General features: G+C 39.9%; 1 protein-coding gene across 2 annotated transcripts in view; it reads left to right on the top strand.

Annotated features, from left to right (window-relative positions):
* The window catches only part of NEK11 (NIMA related kinase 11), a 270045-nt gene that overhangs the window by 209554 nt on the left and 36062 nt on the right, over nt 1-24429 (top strand). For both annotated transcript variants that reach the window (XR_014475030.1, XM_083188604.1), the window contains exons 13-14: nt 9887-10026; nt 20189-20249. Coding sequence is in view for 1 of the 2 variants with exons in the window: in XM_083188604.1 (XP_083044730.1) it covers nt 9887-10026; nt 20189-20249 (201 nt within the window). In the remaining variant the exon portion in view is untranslated. The remainder of the gene's footprint in view (nt 1-9886; nt 10027-20188; nt 20250-24429) is intronic.

The raw sequence follows: 24429 nt of genomic DNA, 5'->3' as shown, positions 1-24429 counted from the left end.
CCTGTCATACTTCCTCGGCCAATCCTGGCCACCCAGTGGGGATAAGTATGCTGGGAGCTCTCAGAACCATTGCTAGTGCTTCAGTTGTCTCCAGTGTATGGTCAGCTGTCCTTGTCTCCGTGCAAGTGTATTCTCTGCTGGTGTTGTCTTCCATGCTGCAGTGTATTCCAGGTTATTCCATCTCCTGTGAAGTCCAGGTTATTCCATCGCCTGTGATCCTGCCTCTTCAGCCCAGCGACCAAGCCTAGCTCCGGGACTCTGGTCCTCCGATGCTCCAGCATCATCCGCCACCGATGTTCCACCATCGATAGTCCGATACTCCGGATCTCCAAATCAAAGCTTCCGTCCGTCATTCCGGACCCACAGTCAAGCTCCAGTCTTCCGTCCGTCATTCCGGACCCACAGTCTCCACATCCGATACCCGGATCCGATGTTCCACCATCGATACCATATTCATCATCTGTAAAGTATTGCAATCTGCATGAACTGTCATTATTCCTGCATACTTTACTGTCTGTCATTATTACAACCATCTGCAAATAAACTCCGGTTGTATTTTACCTCTGACTGCTTATTGGCTCTGGGTGCACTGTCGCGCAGTTCATGCGCAGGGGTCCTCTCCAACCTCCCCGGTTCAGGTACCGGTCCAGGTCCCCACCTGAGGTCTCAGTCTTGTCGACTGAGTCCCCTGATGTGACAGGCTGGTGACAATGTAAATGTTTCACTGTCTTCCTGCTTTTGGCAACTTCCTCGTGGCTAATACTCAATCAAACCATGTTACTGTACATCTCACAGCAACCTTTCTGTGCTGTGATTGATTTTTTTTATAGTTAATAACTTTAATCAAGTTGGAAGGGGGGCTTGGCCAAGATTTTACCTCAGCATGGTTACCCTGAATAATCTTGCTCCTGCCTGCTAAGCAGACTAGATGTGACCCAGATTGGTCCCAGCATAATTCAAATAGATACTTCTCCTTCACAACAAAGGAACATAGCAATTTCTACCTGGCAACAGTACAGTAATGCATACAGTGTACTCAGGGTCGGGTTTAGGGGTCAGGCCACCCCTAGGCACAACATATTTTGCTGCACCCCCCTAATAGGCATGTGGTGTGATGACATCACACAAATTAGTCTGGACTGGACCTGAAGGGAGGGAGTAACAACACACTGGGCCCGGGCGTGCTTCTCGGCAGCTCAGCTGTCCATGCCACTACACACCCATTCTATACACGGCAGCCAATAGGCTATGTTTATAGTATATCCAATGGGCAGCAGTGGCTCATCTCAGCCTGAGCTAGTGAGCCTCCGGGATGCGGGACTGTGATTCTTGTGCATGGCCGGGCGAGCAGCTGCGAGTGACGAGTGGTGGCCCGGTCGGCCATGCACACAATAAAAGAGTCAGTGACTCAGACTGACAACCGCCGGGAATAACACAGTAGGTGCTGATCCTAGTGACGCATCCGGCCTGAGTGTACTACAGTACAGTACAGTTTCTTAACCTCTACCATTAAAGTCCTGGGCTTAAAGATATACATTTTTTAGTCCACATGGTTAAATAAAGTGTCTGAAGTACTAATTTAGTCACCTGTGCTCAAGCATTGATTTCCTCAAAACCTGGACTATAAATGGCAGAGTTTGGGAAACTTTACAGTACAGTATACACACATATAGTCATAAACATTGAAAAAATAGTAGAATGAAGGTGCTTTCCAATGGGCTAAACATAGAGTACATATATTCTTAATGCCACACTGAACAGCTTTGACTGTCTACCGTGTGTACCAGCCAAAAGGACAGTAGAGCTGGAAGAGTTCCAGCTGGAAGAGTACTGAATAGTGTGGCCCATAAATGGGATATCACTACAAGATAATTATTATAATAATATCCCCCTTAGGTTAGGAATTGACCTTAAAAAATATGATCGCTGAAAAAGTAGAAAATGTCAGCTTCGACTTGATTCAAACCAGTAAAAATAGCTAAAAATAAGTTAATGCACATTAAGTAATATATAGGGACTCTCAATCCCCCCCCCACTTCCCCCAATATATATTGATGTAGTCTCACAGTTTCTGAAAAATAGGCAGTAGCAGGCTCTGAGCACATAAACTACAGTAATTGTATCAGTTCAGTGGCGGAACTATTTCTTAACTCTGGGCAAAACTCAGCTCAGCACAACAATAGTGGTGCCAGACCCTTTTTATCTCAATCTGTCTATGAGCAGTCCCACAATGTTATATTCTATATAATATATATGGAGAAGAGCAAAAAAAAAAAGAATATGCCACTGACTACTTTATCTATGCAAACATAGTTAAATTGAAACATAATATCAATACTTTGCTTATTACAGAAACTTAAAAACAATTCAAGACAGTTAAGGAAAAATAAAATGTTTCAAATGCAACCAGCATTATGCTCATTTCATATGGAGCAGATTCTGATGGTGCTGTCAGAATTGCCAATTTACACTCACCCACAGAACTAGCTAGAGGCTAGAATTCACTATAGGATATGTAATCTCTTAGGTCAATTGTTGCACATTTCTCCCAGTTCCAATGTCTGCATACTCCGTTGTATCTCATTTTTTGGATATGTTTCTAGGACTACACCAGTATTTAAGATAACTGAGCATAGGTGCCCAGGTTTTATTTTTTTTGTGGGGGGGGGGGGGGTCTGACATTGTTTGATTGATAGTAGATGGAGGTGGAGTGTACCTTGGGAGGTTGGCAAGATGCTAGATAAAGGATAGCCTAAGAGCAGTATTCAATCCCGCAGCCTTGCTTATTCAATGCTACAACAGATCATTTATTTACAGGTTCTTATATAGCGCAGCAGATTCCGTTGCACTTTACAATTGTAAACAGAGATAAAACAAACTGGGTAACAACAGACAGACTTGATGGTAAGAACTTTAAAACAAGTCAGGTCTGTTTTGTTAGAAACGGCAGTGGATTGTTGAATTCATAGCCTTTTATGACAATCCGTGGCCATTTTCTCCAACTGTCATTTCTGACAGCATTGAAGGCACATTATGATACAACAGATCCATCTTTAAAACAAGTTGATCTGTTTTGTTAGAAACGTCAATGGATTGTTGAATTCATAGCCGTTTATGACAATCTGTGGCTGTTTTCTCCAACAAGCTCTTTTTCCGACATGCGACAGCTTGGACATTGAATTCCAGCTGTCGAGATACAGTTGAGCTGAGCGAAAACGGCCTGGGATTCTGACTGACGGGATGTTCCGACGGTCGAATTCCCAGATTGAATACTCCCTTTGTCATGCGGAGGGTGTGGGAATTGCAAGGGTGGTAAAATGGTTTGGGGTGATGTTTTCCTATTCACAATTTGGATTGCCACCCTACCACCATTCATATACATTTATATTGATTGTCATAGATCTATCTGGATGTTTTATAATCCTTTGTCATTGCTATTTTTGTTGTTTTTGTTTGTTCTTGTTGTGAGGAGAGTGCACCCTGCTTTGTTTCTTTGCAACATTGCTAGGCCGGTCTAGTGGAGGCATGACCTCTGACCTTTGTTAGCTGTTATTGCATGTGTGACTATCTTTTACCTCTTCAGAGCTGAATCTTCTATATAATGCGCCCCTTAGAGTCTCCGTAATGCAAGTTCCATTACACCACCACCGCTATTCCACTGATATAGTAAAGATATCTATAACAGGTGCACAATGCACATATATTTGTATATGCATTGTGTACCTGTTCTAAATACCTGCTGCATTAACCTTGTGTCATCCTAAATGTCTGTTCTGCCTGGTTAGTAAACCCAACCCCTGTTTAAATAGCATGGATACTCTATTTACCAAGGATTGTGGCAGTACATGTATTACTGCAATTCTGCTTTCACAATTCCCATCTTCAGATGGAGATGATGTAGCAAGAAATATTCATTGAGAAAAAAATGCTTTATTTGTATACATTATTTTTTAAATAATAAAAATGACAAAGTAATTATTTTTTTAAATGTAACAATTTAAAAAAAATGATTATACATATATACAAGCTGTGCCACATACGCATATTTAGGTGCACCAAGACAAGCTGACTGTCGCTTAGCTGCACCAACAACATTTTAATGGTAAATTGCAGTGATCATAGATTAAGAATGTCTGTGCTAGGGCCAGATATTAATAAATTAGCTAAGCCTGCTCGAAGCAAAAACTTTGAAAGCTACCTTGTGATTGCCTCTTTGTTTCTGTATGTATGAAAGAGAAATAGATGTAGTTTCACTCGCTGCCAGCAAATGGCAATGTTTTGTTTACTCACGGACACTATATATATATATATAGATATATATATCTATATATGTCTATATATATATATATATATAATGAAAAAAGGCAAGATGGCACTCACTTGTAGGGAGCTCAGTCGGTGCAGGGTCCAGAAATGTTACTATAGAATCACACTCACCCCATCCACAGCAGCAAACGGTTATGTTATAACAAACAGTGCAGACAGCTGTCCCAACAGCTGTTTCAACCAGGGTGTCCCTGATGAAAACCGGGACACCCTGGTTGAAACAGCTGTTGGGACAGCTGTCTGCACTGTTTGTTATAACATGCGTGTAATGTAAATACACTTTACTTTCTTCACCAATTACTGAGTGCTGATCCGTTTATCTTGCTCCGTTTGCTGCTGTGGATGGGGTGAGTGTGATTCTATATATATATATATATATATATATATATATATATATATATATATATATATATATATAAATATATTAAAAAAAGGGTTGCAAGCAATATAAATACTGTATTTCAAACAGATTTGTGTTACCATGCAGGTTTCTGTTTGATGAACATTTTTATTTAACATAATATATCTTTATTTGTGATGATAGCACTTTTTATTGCCTATTGATTTATATATTTGTTAAATTTGGCCTTGCATTTGGTACATGCAGTTCTATAAAAAATCTGTTTAGAAATGTATGCATGCTTTCAGCTTCAGACATTCCTAACCTGATTTACGTTGTACATCATTTTCTAGATTCTTTGTATTTTAGAAATTAATTTTCAGCCCCTTTATTCAGGTTTAATAGTCTTTATTTTCCCCAAAATGTGTTTTACTGTAATTAACCATATAGGTTACCTTTTATTCTGAGAAATTGTGTTGCCATACAACATATTATACTTGCAACACTATTCATTTAAAATATATATTTTGGTCTGTTTTTATTTTAAGAAGCTAAGACAAATCTGCCCTTATCACATTCATAATTTGTGGGAACTCCTTACAAAACATTTGATTGAAACTCAAACTAAAGGTTAGCAGCGGCAGCTCCCATCTAAGTGGAGGAGAGGGCTACTCCTGTCCGTGATGCCTGTCCATTGCAAATGAGAGCCCTTGCCTTGGCTGGCTGGTACCTGTGCAATGTAATTGACAGGTTCTATTGCAGGATAACCTTTCTTCACCCTATAACAACACCCTTTTACAAGAAAGCACACAAACAAAAATAATCATACAGTAGTCCACTCATAAATCAGTATTTCAAATACTTGAATACAAATGTATTGATGAAAAACCTTTACATAAATCAATGAACAGGACCTCAATGGAGACTATGGGGGGTATTCAATCCACGGTTACGACTGTGGGACGTCCCGACAGTCATGATCCTGGCCCGTTCAACTGATATTCAGCAGGCGGGATTCAATGTCCCACTTGCCAAACGACAAAAAGGAGGCGTGTCCATGAGAAATGGCTGTGGATCGCCGAGATATGGCTGTGATCTCGACAATCCATGGCAATTCTCGGCAAAACGGGCCCGATGGCTTTTAAAGTCAGGTCCACTCTCTTCCGAGATGACTCTATAAATGCTGTCTAAAGTGTAGCAGCAGTGTTTTGTCACTTGTTCACTCAGTGCCAAGGTCCTGGGTCACAGCAGCTGCAGCTGGGCGAGACACAGCAACAGGGAGGTGGCTGCTCAGCATCTGTGGCGGAGACTGCTGGCTCTCATCTGCCATTTACACCAGATCAGAGAAAGACTGCACCAAACGAGGCAGCGCTACGGCACCCAATGATCCGCCACATCCTGCGAGAGCCGAGACCCTATGAACATATGTCACACCGGCACCCGGCCCAAGACTCACTCCACAACAGGGACAAACAACGCGGCCAGGACACTGCGGTCACACATGAATGTGAACCAGGAATGGGGGCACCTTGACTGAGACAACCAAAAACCGTCAGTGTACTGCACCAACTGCCCATCAGCACTTGCCCAGCGGGATGACGCAGGCAAGACTGTAACCACACGCAGTTAACTCAAGACACAACAGAGCCAGGAGAGGACATAGGCTGTTCAAATAAGATTGTAAAGGGGTTCATGCTGAATCGCCTTAAGCCCAACAGGCTCCCTCCCACTCTGCCTCATTAATTATGACCACTACCAAGACCTACATTTTCACTGCAAATCATTGAGGGAGACTGTAGATCCCGGAAAAGGGACCAACGGACCAATGTAAAGGGATCCGTAAAGGACCACCTGAACCCCGTTCAGGAATCTCCCCACAGTGACACTGCATAGAAAATTCCCACAATTGGAGACCCCCTAAAGGTGTAACTAAACACCAAGTAATCCCACAATCAAAACCTACTACTCACCCTAATCTGTGGAATCCAGCAGCAACCCACTCCAGGATTAATCGCACTGATTATTCTTAAGGTTGTACATGACCCAATTCTTCGAATTGTAAACCAATAAAGTGATAATTACCAGTCACAAACTGCATCTCAACTATCCTTTTTCAAAACACACATCACACAACTATCTTCCTCATTCTCTTTTCTACTCCAAGCAATCATTAATATACAGGCAGCACTTTAGCCCCCCCAACGATATTGCATATGAACCAAAATACTTTGGGACATCCTTAAGGCATAGCAGCGCCTGAATACAAGTTATTAACACGGTGAGCGCAGTATATCCACCTCTTGTATTTCAGCATTGAATAGGCACTCACCGCTATTTCCCCCATCAGAAATAGCGGCGGGGCATTAAATACCCACTAAATATCAGTAGCCGGACCTTACTCATGTCACGGTGTAAGGGATTGGTCATCCACTGGGGTGAAGTCCAGTCTTTTATATTATTTATTTCATTGTATACACAACTTCCTCAGCACTCAAATAATAAAATGACAAGAAGCAGTAGTTACTAAAATCAATGTTTTAATGTTATGACAACATTTTCATCATGGTGTTCTGTGTATACAAAAGGAAAAAACACTTTCCATAGTACCATATGAAACAAGACCCAATCTCTGCCAGCTCCAAGCTTGTCCACAAGTTATGTGGATCGGGAATAACTATCCATTGCAATATATGGCACTGAAAAGCTGTCCTTGCCATTGTTTTTTGTTACTATTATTATTATTATTATTATTATTATTATTATTATTATTATGACCTGCAGTACAGAATGTAATCAAATTTCTTCACTGCTCCACATCCGAAGCACCACGGCATGTTTCCATGTTTCAGTGAGAATACCTCCACTATTCTCAATCCTTCCCATCTGCCTGCGCAAACAAATGCACTTCTATAAACCTGTACATAACACTTGAGGGGTGAAATGTAATAGGATGAGAGATTCAGAAAGTGAGAGATTTGGTAAGAAATCTCCAGTTTTTTTTAAACCGGCAATCATTTACTCTGCACAGCCAGTTTGATTTTGAAGTGTAATCATTTACACTTCAAAATCAAACTGGCTGTGCAGAGTAAATGATTGCTGCTTTAAAAAACACCTGGAGATTTCTTACCAAATCTCTCACTTTCTGAATATCTCACCCTATTACATTTTACCCGAGATGTCCATTGGTTCCATTTTTTAATTTGTGCGGTTGATTCATCTTTTTATACCTTATAAATTAATTTTGATGACAGTGACAGACTGAGGCTACAAAGGTTTCAGAAACTTTTTTCATATCTTTTTAAGGAAAACTGCAATAAAATAAGATACTTTTTTGCAGGTAACTATTGTAAAATCAGAAGATACAAACTTGTGAAAACAAATATTTGCTAAATGTAATTTGTGGTAAAATGATTGTTGTGCTCCTGACTTTTCTCAATACAGAAATCAACTCATCCTTCCACACAACTGTACATATCAAAACATTCTATCCGATTAAGGATGTGAAAAGTTGTTAGTCTAACCTCTTGCAATTCCTTTACTTGACATGTTGGATACCTACAGGCAGTGTGATCTGTGAATGATGCAACTGTAGCATAATTCCTCAAATATATTCAACTTTTTCTATGTCTGTAGGAAGTTCAGTATATTAACACTTTTATTATAAGTCTGACTCAAGGGATTCTGGAAAATTAAAGCTATTTGTCAAACAGCAACATTTTGTCACCTGCAGTTACTGAAAGAAAATAGTCCATTCTCTCTCGCTCCCCCTCTGCGCTCTATCTAATAATAATAATAATAATATGTATGTGTGTGTGTATACACAGCAGGTAGGGTAGAATGCACTCACCAGGGCTTCTCTTCATTAGCATAAAAAATACTTTTATTTATTCATCTCAGTCACAGCGACATCTTTTTGGTCATGTGTCGACGTTTGGACCGCGCACAAGGCGGCCTTTTTAAAGACACCACCACAGTATCGCCTCACACAATGCTTGTAGGAGGCGACACTGTGGTGGTGTCTTGAAAAAGGCCGCCTTGTGGGCGGTCGAAACGTCGACACATGACCAAAAAGATGTCGCTGTGACTGAGATGAATAAATAAAAGTCTTTTTTATGCTAATGAAGAGAAGCCCTGGTGAGTGCATTCTACCCTACCTGCTGTGTATATGTTTGGCTTGACAAGCCATTTGGATGGACACCGCAGGCACTGTTGAATTATATGAAGGAGTGTGCCAACCCCCCTAACGGGTATATATATATATATATATATATATATATATATATATATATATATATGTGTGTAAATCGTATCTTCATCTAAACAATAGTTAAATATAAGAGTTAGTATAATCTATAAAATATCAGGTTAACCAAAGTTACTTTTAAAAATTACACAGTACAAAAAGAAAAGAGAAATCTTATTATTTATTTTTATTCTTGGTTTGTGATATTATTATTGTTTATATAGATTTATACTAATTTGGCAAAACATTAGAGAGTAACTAGTATAGTAAAGTATAGTAAATACCGGTTTTACAATGGTATGTATCCAGTAGCTGTGTCCGTATAAAGGATCCCGTTAGAATACCTTAGTGAGCTCTCTCTTCTGACTGTATAAATATTTCTTCTGAGATTTTTACTGTGACACTGAGATTACATCACCGAGCAGAGAATTTATTTCTCAGACTGTTTTTGATTATACTTACCAGCATCCTCCTTATCCCTTACATAAAGCAGGGTTACTAATTATGTACACTGGGTATTTATTTGATCTGCATATATATTTAGACATAACCTGGTATACTTTACTTTTCTACAGCATTCTACTATGTGTGCCATTTTAATGATTAAAAGCTAAGTTTTAGCCATATTTTGGGTATGGCTAAAAGAGTTCTTTTTTCCCTGTTGCATCTAATACCCCTTTTCCAGTAGCCTAAATATCCCTGGTTTTTGCAGCGGGATTTTAGGCAGGTGGAAACGCTCACTGTAGAAATAACCCAGGACGTGAGACCCGGCATTTCTACCCAGGTAGCGACCAGGGTTGAACACGGGTTCAACCTGAGTCACTGTGTAGTGTAAATTGGGTCGATGCGACCTGGGATGCTTTCATCTCCTCTCCTGTAGGAAAGCAAAAAAGCCATTTAAGTCTGCTGTAAACTGTTGGCCTTAAGTAGTATGGATGTTAAATATTTTGCATAATTCTGTTATTTGTATTTTGAAGATATTCCAGAAGACCCACAGGTAGCAGAAGAATATTATGAGGATGGCTTTGATTCTTGTTCTGAAGATAGTGATTCAGAGTCCATAGAAGAAGAAAACTATGATGAAGAGACACAAATAACTCAAACAACATATCAACAGGTTTGAGAACAGTTTGCCAAATATATTTCTAGTTTCTACAAAAGGGTTAGATTAATGCTAATTAAAATAATGTTTAGGATTTTGTTTTCTTGTGAGAATCAAAGTGTTTAGCATAAAGACAGGAGTAGGGATCCCAATTTGTGATTGAAACAAAGGATTTGTGATTGAAACAAATTCTCAAGAGCCGGGATTCCCAGGATTGAGTTGACCAAAGAAAATATTACTACAGTATTTTACCAATTTTCCCATAGAAGAAATATAAAAACTTTCATGGCTCCTGCAGCAATAAAAAAAAGCTTTTTTGCATAACACAGAAATAAATTAAAAACTTGTATGCCCCCAGAATCACACTGAAGAATTCCTGCCTTGCCTGTCACTCACACATCTCAGGCTTTCAAAGACGTCTGACTTCAGGGGCAGATGTATGAAGCAGTTATAAGTGTTTAGAAGTGAGCCAGTAAAGAAGTAGCTCATGGCAATAAATCAGCTGCTTTGTATAATTTCATAGTATGCAGATTATAGACGTTACTATAGTGCATACCACAGCAACAAATTATAAGGACACATCTGTAGTTAGATACACTGCCGGATGCCATGACATAACAGGAAAAGTTTTAATATTCACTTATCTCAGATCAGATAATCATATCGAAGTTGTCTGGAGACCCCCGTGCCTACACTGCTAGTTACCCAAATTAAAGAGCATGGAGACTGGATACAGCATGGTCTGTGGAGAGGCTGTTCTTTTTACTTATATAAGAAATTACAGCCGTAGACACATTACTATATTAGATGAAAATGATATTAACAAATTGTGATTGATTTACATAGATTGCATTTACCAATACAGAGATATACACAAACTTCAATGGATGGTCAGGATTCACCCTGAACCCTCACTATTGCAAATGGATTATCACAGACCCTGATATTACCTCCTTTTGGTGTGTCTGGATGTAGTGGCTCTTGTCTCAATTCTTGACATCAGCAACACTACTATTAATTCACCTTTTCATACCTCATACCACATCAGAGAGGCAAGGATTTCTTCCCCAGAAACAGATATTTTGTTTTGGCACAACATCTGGTCTGATTACCAAACACTCCACCGGCAAGGCTTCTGACTAGTGACTTCTACATAGGACATAGCAAACAGAATAGGGTTTGTCACAGTAATGGCAATTTCATATTTCACAATTTACATATATTTACATAGTAATTTAGGCTGAAAAAAATTAGTCCATCGAGTTCAACCTATCTAACTACCGACTTCAGTAAGTCATATCTATAGGATTCCCTTAGTGGCCAAAAATGCATTCAATTTTGATTTAAATTCATTAGCAGTAGTTGCTGTAATCACCCCCACCAGCACTGAGTTCCAGAATTGTAATGCTCTAATGGTGAAGAATCCTCTTCTTAACTCAGTACAGAATTTCTTTTCTTTGAGCCTCAGTACATGCCCATGTGTCCTAAGTATAGGCCTGAGAATAAATCATCTCCCAGTTCCATATTATTTCCAATCCTGTATTTGAACATACTAATCATATCACCTCTAATCCTCCCTTTCTCCAGTGAAAACTTATTCAGCCTGGTTAACCTATATTTGTATTCTTGTGATTCGAAACCTTTTGACTAGCTTAGTCGCCCTTCTCTGTACCTGTTCCAATTCATTTATGTCCTTTTTAAGGTGCGGTGCCCAGAACTGAACACAATATTCCAAGTGTGGTCTCACCAATGCCTTGTAAAGAGGCACTATCACATTGGCATCCCTTGAATCCGTACCCCTTTTAATGCATGCCAGTGTCCGGTTTGCTTTTACTGCTGCACTTGAGCAGTGTGTGCTATTACCCAATTTTTCATCTATGATGACCCCCATCTCTACAGCAGAATTCCCTATAATAACTCCATTTAGGCTATAAGTAGCTTGTTCATTTTTTTCCCATAACGAATTACTACATTTTTCAACATTAAATTGCATTTTTCACCTTTCCGCCCACCATTCCAGTTTATTTAAGTCACTTTGTAGTGTTTCCACATCCTCTCCTGAGTTAATATCCTTACTCAACTTCTTGTTGTCCGCAAATATTGCAATTTTACTCAGAATGTCACTTCCAATATCATTAATGAATTAATTAAACAAGGTGGGGCCCAATATTGGACCTTGCGGGACTCCACTTTGGAACTTACCTCAGCTGGAATGTATACCATTTACCACCACTTTCCCCGATTGTGCAACCAGTGTTTCATCCAATTACAATTTTTTATCTCCTACCCCTAAATTACCCAGTTTCAATAATAACCTTTTATGAGGCACTTTGTCAAAAGCTTTAGTGAAATCAAGCAGTATTACATCAACAGAAGTCCAGCCCCCTACTGACCTCTTCATAGAAGCTAATTAAATAAGTCTGACCAGATCTATTTGTGATGAACCCATGCTGAGCCTTACTTATCACTTTCTACTGTTCTAAGAAATTTTGGATACTATCTCTTTATTCCTTCTATTATTTTCCCCACAATGAATCTAAGGCTGACTGGTCTATAATTTTCAGGGTTCGTTTTGCTACAGTACCTTTCTTTCATATTGGTACTATGTTAGCTATGCCAGTCCCATGGTAACGTCCCCAAGTTTATTGATTCCTCGAATATCAGATATAATGGTAGTGCTACGACAGAACTTCATTCTTTTAGTGTCCTAGGGTGTATTTCATCTGGGCCAGGAGATTTGTTACTATTTAGTTTCTATAATCTATTTATGACTATTTCCACATTCAAACATACAGTTTAGGAGCTATCAAGAGCCGAGCATTTAACCTGTGGGAGATCTTCTGAAGATTCTTCCCTTGTAAATACCAAAGCAAAAAAATTAATTGAATATTTCCGCTTTCTCTTTTCCTTCTATTACCAGGATACCCTGCTTATTTTTTAGTGGGCCAATATTTTCCTTCCTTAACCGTTTCCCGTTTATATAACTGTAGAATTTTGGGGTTTTACAGTTGCTATCTGCTGCTATTTTACGTTCAGTCTCTAATTTTGCCATCTTGATTGTATTTTTACATTTCTAATTACATTCTTTATATGTGGATAATTAATTGTGTGCCCCATCTTGTGTAAACGCTTTGAATGCCCTCCTTTTTTTAGCTATTTAAAATTTGACTTTGCTGTTAAACCACATAGGTTTCCTTTTGACATTTATTCTTTTATTTACCCTAGGAATAAATTTATCAGTACCCTCCAGCAGTATTTTTTTTTATGTTTTCCAACTTTTAGTAGTATCCATACCTCTAAATAATCCCTTCCAGTTTATATACTTTAAGGACTCCTCAAACTTACCAAAGTTTGGTTTTCTGAAATTTAAGGACCTAGTTGCTTCTATATACTTATCTTTGTTAAAATTGAAATCAAATGTGATCATATTGTGATCACTGTTCACCAATGTCTCCCTTATGGTTATGTCCCCATTGTTGCGTATCAAGAGATATAGGTATTGTTATTTCTGTTTGGACTTTCAATAAATTGATACGATTAGTGGTCATTTAGGGCATCCAAATACTACTTCTAAGCAGATTTATTGTAACACTACATTCATTTCTTAACAGCTTATATAGTCTTAAATATTATGAATAACATCATCATACACTAACACACAGACACACACTTTACATTTTGTATCATTTAGGACATTGGTTCCCAAACTGTGTGCCTAGGCACCCTGGGGTGCCTCAGGACACTTGCAGGGGTGCCTTGGGTTGGTGGACCAGGATCAATTCATATTATTAATGGTCAATGTAACAGGCAAAACCAGTGCTTGTGGCTGCCAATCATAACATATGTGGACAAACAGAAGCAAATCCTGTCCCTCACCAGATAACTGCGACATATAAACACAATGCACTTTATTTTGTTTTTTTCTAAATTTCTCAATAAGAAACATTTGGCCTAGGGGTGCCTTGAAAACATTTTGATGCTCTAGGGTGCCGTGATTCAAAAAAGTTTGGGAACCACTGATTTAGGAGTAAAAATAAAGATAACATTTGCAACTGTACAGTAGCTTTTTGACATAAAATCAAAACAAAACGTTACCGTAGCTACATATGTGTATGTAAATGCTGATAGTCTTGGTGTTCAGCATGTGACCTCCACCTACTCAGAGATATAGTGGTATGGAATAATGTAATGTGCTATTCAGAAGGGGAATTTTTCTTTAACATTGTTAAACTAAAGTCTACCTTTCAATGAAAAATAAAAAAAAAATTGCCAACAGGTTTTTTTTTCTAGGCAATTAAATGAATGCCCTTTTTTTCCGCTGAAAAATGTACCCATTTTCTTGTGGAATACACAGAATAAGTTCCTGCATCCATGTGTCTTTTCAATGGCAGCTGCCAAAAAACAGTACTTATAGTGGATTTAATCTCTCCTGCCACCGGCAGGTAAAACAAAATCGTGATAATGCTGTCTCACAGCATCAATTGAATTATTACCGGAGGTCATTTAGCTGTGGTAACTTACTGTGGCCAATTGAATTCCCCACAAATTTGTCCAAAAAATTCAAAGTCTATTTTGTAGAATGCATTCTCTAACATTTTTGTGGAGTAAATACACTTTGTAGCAGAGTGACTTTAACTAGTACTTTTTATGCAAACTTCTATGCCATCAGGGTGCCAAACATATTCAAATGATTGTTCTTTGTTATTTTCTATACAGTATTTTCCCTTTAGCATCATCTGACATTTAGTGGCCCCTGCTGTAGACTATAAGACCATCTTGTTCTTTGTTGAACAATGTATGGTTAAATGCACTAGTGAGATTTTGTGTTTGTTTTTTTATCTTCAAGGGCAAACTGTCAATGTTAATAAACACCCCCCAGTATCATGACATCTATGCATGAAATCAAAATTCAAGACAGACAAGTGCAGATCAATAGATCACAACCCATTGATCATGTTACTGTCTTTCTTTACATTCTTCTACCGTCATTAAAAATCATCTTTGGCATTAAAATGTTGGTTATTTTTTAACCCACTTATAACAATGTCCTATTTCCACCAATACACCAATACTGATGAAAACTTTAATACTTTTCATTATGGATGCAAAGTTTACAGCCCTCCATTTCAAATGCAGATTAGTGGCATCATGTTCTTGTGTGCTGCCTGTCTCATTTTTCTTAAACTGACTGTGGCTTATCAAGACTTTGCTTCCTGAGAGTGGATTTCAGTGTTCCACGCTGAATGTTAGTCAGGTGTAAAATTAATTTCTCTGCAACCACATGGGTGCAGGTACTACTTACCCGGACCAGAACTGGCATGGGTGAGTAGCATATTGGGCAGGGAAAGAGTTGAGAATGAGAAGGTTGGTGGAGCTATAGAAGGGTTAGGTTGTGGGAAGGAAGGGTTATGTTTAGGCACTTAGAAAAGGGGTTAGGCTGTGGGGCAGGGGGTTAGGCCTTGGTGGCGGGGTACACAGGTTAGGAACTATTGGGAAGGGTTAGGGCCAGGCCTAGGGCCAGGTTAGGGCGGCAGTGTCCCGCGGTGTGGGGGGGCTGTTGGGAGTCCCCCCTGTCAGCTGCTAAGCAGCGGGGAATAGACGCTGTGCGCATGCGCACAGCGTCTATTCCCGCAGCCAGGGGGCTGGGGGCATGGCTAGAGGCTCACAGAGCCTCTGGGTCATGCCCCCATAGCGGCAAAATGGGGGCGTGGCCTCGCGGGGGAGCCGCGCGTATAGGCCATGCCCCTAAATTAGGCCACACCCCCGAAAAATTTGGCAGGCCGGCGGCGCGCAGCAGCAGTGTCCTGCTTGCTGAGCTGCGGAAGTTGGGAGGTATGATTTTTCCATCACTAATAAATAAATCAGTAGTGCCCACAGCATTTATAGACTAACAAGTAATGCACATAATAATAATGTAATTGGTAGTGCCATCAATAAAGTAATCAGTGGTGCTTCCATTAATAATAAACAAATTAGTAATGAACACATACATAATGCATTATTCAGTAGCACCTGCATTAATAACAAAGAAATTTGTAGTACCCCATTAATAATAATCTTATTGGTAGTGCACTCAATAATAATTTAGCTAGCAGTACCCACTAGCATAAAAGTAGCCCCTATGGTGGTGTGCAAAAAAGTCCATCCTGATCAGCACTGACACTCTTTATGGGCTAACTTGGGTTGGTACCAGAATAATAAAAGATTAGTAAAAGATAATAAGTCACCTGGAGGGGGTAACTCTGCCCCCTTGTCTTTTCAGTGTGATGGATACTGGGGGTCTGATTCAGAGATGGATGGAAATTCAATGCCGCTAGAAAGCAGCTTGGAATTTCTGTCCAATTTAAAGGAGACCTCTTAGTAGTAGAAGAGACACCTGCCGCATGTAGCTGCAATGCCAGCCCTATGGTCAACGTAGCAAGCTGGGGTCCAATTGAGCATGATGTTCCCACAGATGGTCGGCAGAGTAAGCCTCAGTTTAGGCAGCTGACCCACAGAATGCGGGCCTTCGAGCCCAGGAAGTTGGCATGGTGATATTTCCAAGAATGCAGGCCTCTCCCACCTGTTGCCTTTACTGTACTGTAGAATACTTTAAAATTAGACTCAATACTTTCCTGTTCAGTCAATCATTCCACTAATATATGCAGTTAAGCTTGATTTGTATATTATCTATAGTACTTGTAGAACCGGAACTCCCTTTAAATCGTTCACGTTTGCTTAAGTGCCTCCAGATAAGTGTAGTGTACAAGATCCAAAGTGACTGCGGCACTCAAAGGGACTGTTTATAGAAGTATATTTGCAAAATTCAATTAAAAGAATACAGCACATGGGTATATTAGCCCCTGCGTTTCAATGCCGTTTGTGGCATTTTCTTCAAGGGCCCATGGTGTGTAACAGATAACCAAACAGATTAAATGACCTAATAAGTCTTTTATACATACCTAGTCTGTGCAGAGCAGGAGCCGGAGTCAGCGTGGAGTCCTCGCCGCGTCTCCGTGAGCGGGTCTCCTGCTGATGATGTCATCCTGCACTCCGTCCCGTTGCCGGAGCCATCACTCTGGTTACTAGGGACTTTTGTTGGGCCGTGTCTTACCGGCTCCCAGCTCTGAGCTTAGCTGAACCCTTGTATACATGGAAAATGTGCTCAGTGTTACTTTATGTAGTTCTGCCTATATAACAATTATTGGTACTTGTTTCCTAGCAGGGCGCCCAGTACGATAAATGCGTACTGGGCTATTCTCCGTAGTGAAATCGCATAAGTGTTATAGTAGCATGTGATGCGATGTCCATATAAAGTGCACAGGAGTGCTTATACAATGAAATATCAAATCCGATCTCAGTGCACCCGATGCGATGCGATATTTCATTTAACAAGCACCCATGTTATGGGTGTTTACAATTGTAATCAGCTATGGCATAGTTTTGAGTCACCCCCAGTATCCACGCCAACCCGAAGCGTGGCGAGCGGCGGTGGAACGCGTCCTCCGACCTTTTATACCCCCACTATCCACGTCGGCGTGGAGTTGATTTTATATAGTGTGGCAAGCGCAGCGAGCGGATGCAGAATACATGTAAAGTAATCCACGTCCCCTCGCGGGGATCGCCATGTTTCGGGCTCTGTGGCTCGCTGCGCTCGCCACACTATATAAAATCAACTCCAAGCCAACGTGGATAGTGGGGTAATGAAAAGGTCAGAGGACACGTTTCGTCGCCGCTCGCCACGCTTCGGTATTGCGTTAAAACTGGTGGGGTTTTAAGAACAGAGTCTACGGTACTTATATGTTAGTTGGGCGCCCACTAAGCTATTTGCTTAGTTTTCCGCATCCACTCGCAGGGCTCGCTATGCTCGCCACGCATAGGGCTCGCTGCGCTCGCCACAATATATAAAATCAATTCCACGCAGACATGGATAGTGGGGGTATGACCGTACTAACTATAGTGGGCGCCCAACTAACATATAAGTACCGATTCTACTCGCCATCTATGGGAGAAATCGCATCGCACGGCACAAATGTGCAATGCGATGCGATTTCACTACGTTTGTGTACGTAAGAAATCTGGGCACCCTGCTAGGAAGCAAGTACCCAATTATGTCCCAAAGGGGAATACATTATTAGTCACAGCAGAGCAGTGATAACTTGGGACAGTAGTCTACAGTCTATAGAAGGGAGGAAATTTAGTAGATAAGGCACCCATTAGTGATTAAAAATGGAGAGATATAGAGTTGAAATTTAGCAGAGAAGATAAACATCAGTGGTGAAATGTTATAATGTATCTAACTCATTAATATAGTGTGGATAATAAAGGGAGGAAATTTAACAGAAAAGACAAACATCAGTGGTGAAATATTATTATATATCATACTCTTTAAGGTGATGAGGATAATAAAGGGAGGAAATTTAGCAGAGAAGGCACACATCAGTGGTGAAATATTAATATATATCATACTCGTTATTTAAGATGCTTGTATTGCATTGCTTTATTGTCTAAGTGACATCCCCCTGTTGGATATAGTTGTTTCTTTGGATGGGCACCGGACCCTGTTGTTTCTATATACAAGAGTGCCGGACTGTTGGGACTCTCTCTCTCTCTCTCTCTCTCTCTCTCTCATGTAACGATGCGGTATTAGCCTGTAGTAAAGATTGTATTATAAGGACATTTTTTGTATTTAAATGTAATAGGCTGCTTGTAATTGCGGGCTTGATGGACTTGTCCATGGGAGCAATAATTGCTGAATGTTTCCACCTGTGAATGAAATAAGGGTATATAAGCATGATACTTACCTGAGGTAACCACACCCCCTGACGAAGTTCAATTAAGTGACGAAACGCGTTGGGCATGGCTTGTTATTCCGACGTGGTGACGTCCAGTTCCATTCTGTACTCCAGCGGGTTCTCTGATCTCTTCCCCGTGGCGGCTCCGTCGTTTGGATTCCTGTCCGGCGATCCAAGGCTGTTCCGTGGTGTGATATACAACTGACAGAGTTCCTTGTTGTGACCTTGTATTATACTGGGCTGGCAAGCTGATGATTCGTAACCTCAATGTATGTGAGCATATATATCAGTAAATGATTTTTATTACACATTTGCTTATTGGTGCGCTTTCTTCTTCATTTCTTTTTTGAAAGTATCCTATCGGGGATTGTGGTACTATCCCCATTAAAGAAGCTGCACACATTGCGTGAGAGACTGTGGACATTATATCGGGATTTCTGAGGCTTGTTGTGCGCTGGGTATTGTTGTCCCTATATATATATATATATATATATATATATACTAATCCATGATGAATATATATATATACATATATATATATATATATATATATACATATATCTATATTCTATATAGCTATATGTATGTATATATATATGTCTCAATGAAGTCGTTTTTACGATAAAGAATAACTTTGGCTGGTGCCCTCCTCAGGATCCAATGAACAGGGTCCCGAATATAATTGTTGATAGGCAGCACTCACATAAATCATTTTACCAGGATGCAGAAATATAGATCAACCTTTTTAAACCTGTTTATACGACTTCAGGATGAAGAGTGGAAGAGCGGAATTATGCTTTTGGAATAGTTAATTCACAGTTCTACATGTAACACAGTATGCAGTAATTAAAGATAAGTGGGCAAGGATCTCATAGTTGCTGAAATGGCAAAGCAGGTTCTCAATATAGCAAGATCAAAAAAGTCAGAATAACAGGATAAGAATCCGGTCTAAAGCACAAGAACTTCAGCAATAAGACAACACAGGTACGACAATGATCTGACCCTGATTGTAGGAAAAGTCAGGACAGTAAAAACCCAACAATATTTGTAGACTGTAATTGCTGATGTTGAAAAGTTAATTAACTGGTGGATTGCTGAATTAGTGGAATTTCAGTTTCAGTTTCAAGAACTGTCAGTAGCCCACACATTCTATCAGGTATTCCACGCACCACCATGCAGTTATAGCATGATAGTTTTACAGTGTCTAGATAGACAGTAAATAGGTCTACCTCAAAAGGTTGACATGCAATAAGTCAACAGTGTTCAAAAGGTTGGCATAAAAAAAAAGCATCCATTTCAGATACAGTGGTGGTCACCTAAAATATGACCTTTATAGGATAAATGGGTACCAAACATATAACCAGAACTGGCTGTAATATTTTTCTTATGTTTCTTTTTATAAGGATACTGACATCAAAGCTATGATGCTTCAGTTGGAAAATGTCCTGGCATCCAGCTACTTAGGTGAGACAGTTTCTCTTCATTTCGATGTGAACATTGTGAATATCCCTGCTCTGTCATTGTTCTCATAGAGGGTACACACGGTAAGATATACACTATTTTTCTATAAAATTTTGCTTATAGAACCAAAATCGAATAGAAAAATCAAATAGAAAATCGAATGGGCATCGAATGGTTTTTCTACATTTGATGCAGATTCGATCCCAATACGTGCTCCCATGTAGTGTAAAGCAAATAGAAAAAGTCTTTTCAGGCAAGACTATATAGTAAAGATCTGTACTATATAGTGAAATCGAATACATGTTGGGTACCATTTCATTAGATCCCAATCAAATCGGGATTAAATCGCAAGCAAATTCGCACCATGTGTACCCACTATATTACAGTAGTAGTGGGTACACACAGTGCGATTTTGTTTGCGATTCGATTGGGATCGAACCAGGATCAAATCGAATGGTACGCAAAATGTATTTGATTTGACTATATAGCACATATCTGTACTATATAGTCTTGCCTGACTATTTTTCTATTTGGTTTACACTACACAGGAGCATGCATTGGGATCGAATCTGCATAGAATGTAGTAAAACCTTTCAATTCCCATTCAATTTTCTATTCAATTTTAGTCTATTCAATTATAGAAAAATAGTACATATCTCACTATGATTGTTTTGTGTTTTATAATGTTTTTGTTTTTAGATTTTCCATTTATAACGTATCATAATTTTACTGTTTCTGTTGAAGAATCTGCATTTCTATTTGCATCTTGGTTCTTGTGCAGGGAATACCGTATATACTCGAGTATAAATCGACCCGAATATAAGCCGAGGCACCCAATTTTCCAACAAAAAAGTGGGAAAACTTATTGACTCAAGTGGGACCCTCACTCGAGTATAAGCCGAGGGGGGCTTTTTCAGCATAAAAAATGTTCTGAAAAAGTAGGCTTATACTCGAGTATATATGGTTACTCTCTTTTACCTTTTGGTTTAGATATTACCATGTAGGTGACATGGCCACACTTTCTAGTTCACATTTATGTTTATACTGTATATACTGTATTACAGATATACTACTTCTATGAAATTAATAATGTACTGTTTCGCTGTGTTTTTTTGAACTTGGTGAGAGGTTCAATATCAATATATTTGAAAAAAAAAAAAAAGAAAGAAAAATGTGACAAATTTCCAACTATAGAATTCTCTTTACTGTATTCCTCATCATAAATTATGCTATACATAAGATTTGTTGGTTCATTGAAAAGTAAATCCATTTAACTCAGGAATTACTTGGATGATTCTGAGGTAAGTGCTGGTGGCTTAAATGGAAAAATTAGAAGGAATCTATAATAGAATATTTATAATCTAATAAAGGAAACTTTGAATCATACTTTTATAGAGAGACATTTTGTAAAAGTCCTCTAACGTCTTATTACATTTGCGGTCAGACGTGATTACACTTAACACTAAAATACAATTGTATCAAACTATGCTTCACTACAGTACTAGAAACAAAAACCAACAAAAAATAGTAAAACAAATAAGGAACAGAGGAAGCCAATGGGGGGAATTCAATTAGTGGTAACCACTTAAGAAGTTTTCACTTTCTGCGAAAACTGGTTAAAGTGAAAACTGGTTATCATGCAATCTAATTGCAGGTGGAACAAACATACGTTCATTCTCCATAGGGGTTCTTGTGCATTTGATTTCACCACCTCCTGAGCAGGTGCAAAGTTGTGGAAAATCCCTATTTTAAGGTAAAACTGTTGGGACTTGGCTCAGAACCACTAGGAAACCCTCCTTAATGACTATTTAGAATCTTGGAAATTTTAAATTATCTTACTTCGGCCAATAGTGACTTGTGTATTGTCACGGCACCGGCGTGCATAACGTAGTTGGCATTGTCAGAGCTACGTGGTCAGCGTCAGCCAGCGTAGTTGTAGTAAGGCAGCGTAGTCAGCGTAGTGTAAAGTAACGAATAAAGCTACCGGCGTCTACAGGGTCGGGTGCGCTGGCAGATGCAGGAACAGCATTGGAGGACTTGCTTCACATACAGCGCCGGGAACCACCAGAACCCTAACCCTGGCAGACGCAGAGAGAGAGAGAGACAATCCATGTTAGTTGAACGCGCAAGCATTTTATGCGCATGAGCGTCCCAGACCGGTTAGGGGGGGTGGCACACGTGCATCTCGTGCACAAAAAGGGCGCATTTGCCAGTGTTCCATGTCAAATTCTGGCAAATACCGCCATGCCCCTCTATCCACATCAGCCCAAAGTGTGGCGAGCGGACACTTTACGTGTCCTCCCAACCTGTTGATATCCCCACTATCCACATTGGTGTGGAGTTGTTTTTATTAAGTGTGGTGAGCGCAGTGAGCGGAAATGCGCAGGGGATGCGGAAAACGAGCACGAAGCATGGCAAATGCAGCGAGCCCCGCAAGGGGACGCGGATTACTTCACATGTGTTCCACATGGTCACTGCGCTCACCACACTTTATAAAATCAACTCCACGCCGATGTGGCTAGTGAAGGTATGAACAGGTCGGGAGGACGCGTAATGCGTCGGCTGGTTTGTTGGCCATTAGGACCAGAGTTAGTGCATGTAAAATGTGCAGGAAAGTGCTCTCTGCACCAAGGGTTTTGCGCCATATAAACTCCTGCAGGTAGGAGTCAAGGTATTGACACGCAGTGCCCTTCTGTCTCTTGTTCCTCCACTTGCATGAGCCCTGGAGCCTTTACATTTTTTGGGTATAAACCCCAGTGTCTGGGTCCAAGAAATTGTAGCGGTGGATGACCTGCACATGATGTTGTGTGCTCAAGTTGTTGTGTGTTGGACGCGCGCCAATAGTCAAGAGTATATGATGATACCCGGTTCAATATGCTTCTGGATGGCGGACATCAGGATGCTGGCATCACGGCTGGCCACTGGTGTTATGAAACATTTACCTGTCTCACAGGATATGCCACCAGCCACTGCTGAGGTAGGACTTATCCAGCATGATTCTTGCGCTGGACAAATAGACTTTCGTCCACTTCTACAATTTTTCCAGGTATGCCAATCCGGCGTTGGGGATGGGACATGAAATCAGGGGTTCAGGCCTCACACATAAAATTGTTATACAAAATGATGGTTTTGTTTGATTTCAGGTGCCGCTCACAAAATGAAATGCTTGTAAGCTCCTTTGCCCATTAAAAAATAAAACGCAGAAGGGTCAGAAATGTGATGTGACGACCGTGAAACCAATGTGCCGCAAGGAGATTGACCTTCTTCATGTTTTAATGTGACAGCGCCACATACTCATTTATGCTTAAATGCATTGGTTGGCCATTGAGACAGGTTTGTGTCTGTGGCAGCAAGTGGTGCTCTTGAAAAATTGCCACCGACTCCTCCTCCGTCTGCGGCAGGTTAAATATTGTCAGTGGTTCAGCAGCCATTCCAAATTAATTTTAACAAGGAGCTTAATCACAGTCACTTCACCTTCACCTCTGACTGCGTAAGCATTCTTTTGACTGACTATGCTGACTGCGTAAGTGTTCTTACTGACTACGCTGACTGCATAAAGTTTCACTAGCTGCGCTTTGAAGCGAACGTACACACAGTCGCTGTTGCGCTATTCCGCTTATTGGGGGGACGTACACACAGTCCCAGTCACATTTGTAGTCACAAATAGCGCTTACACTACGCTGACTACCTAACTGCCACCGCCATGCTATAGGGACACTACGCTAAATAGGACAGTACGTAAACTACTTAACGGGCGCCGTGATAATAAACAAGTACTGTAACATGTAATTTTTGGGGTAAAAAAAATGCAAAATACCAGAAAAAGAGGTAATTGATGTGGGATAGATATATGGGGATTTTGTATGATCGGAATGACCATACAACATCCCCATTTAAAAAAAATAATAATAATTACTTAAATATAGTTACAGTCCTTTTTATGCACCCCAAATTTAAATTGAAAATTTTTTTTGCAGAAAAATACTCGCTTTAAAAAAAAAATTTCACATAACAGGCAATTATTATTATAACAGACCCAATTTAATAAATGTCAATATTGTTTTCCAATGTTTTTCTGTCTTTTTTGGGGGTACAGACAGATTTCCCCAAAATCAGCAAGAATTAATGTGAAACACACCACCTCTTTTCTATTTGAATTGTACAATAAATGGGAGCAAGGATA

This window comes from Crinia signifera, chromosome 5 (genome assembly GCF_055691185.1).
Source record: "Crinia signifera chromosome 5, ASM5569118v1, whole genome shotgun sequence".
In the NCBI taxonomy this organism is placed as follows: domain Eukaryota; kingdom Metazoa; phylum Chordata; class Amphibia; order Anura; family Myobatrachidae; genus Crinia; species Crinia signifera.
Note: the sequence above shows the minus strand (reverse complement) of the source record. Positions and strands in the feature narration are given on the sequence as shown.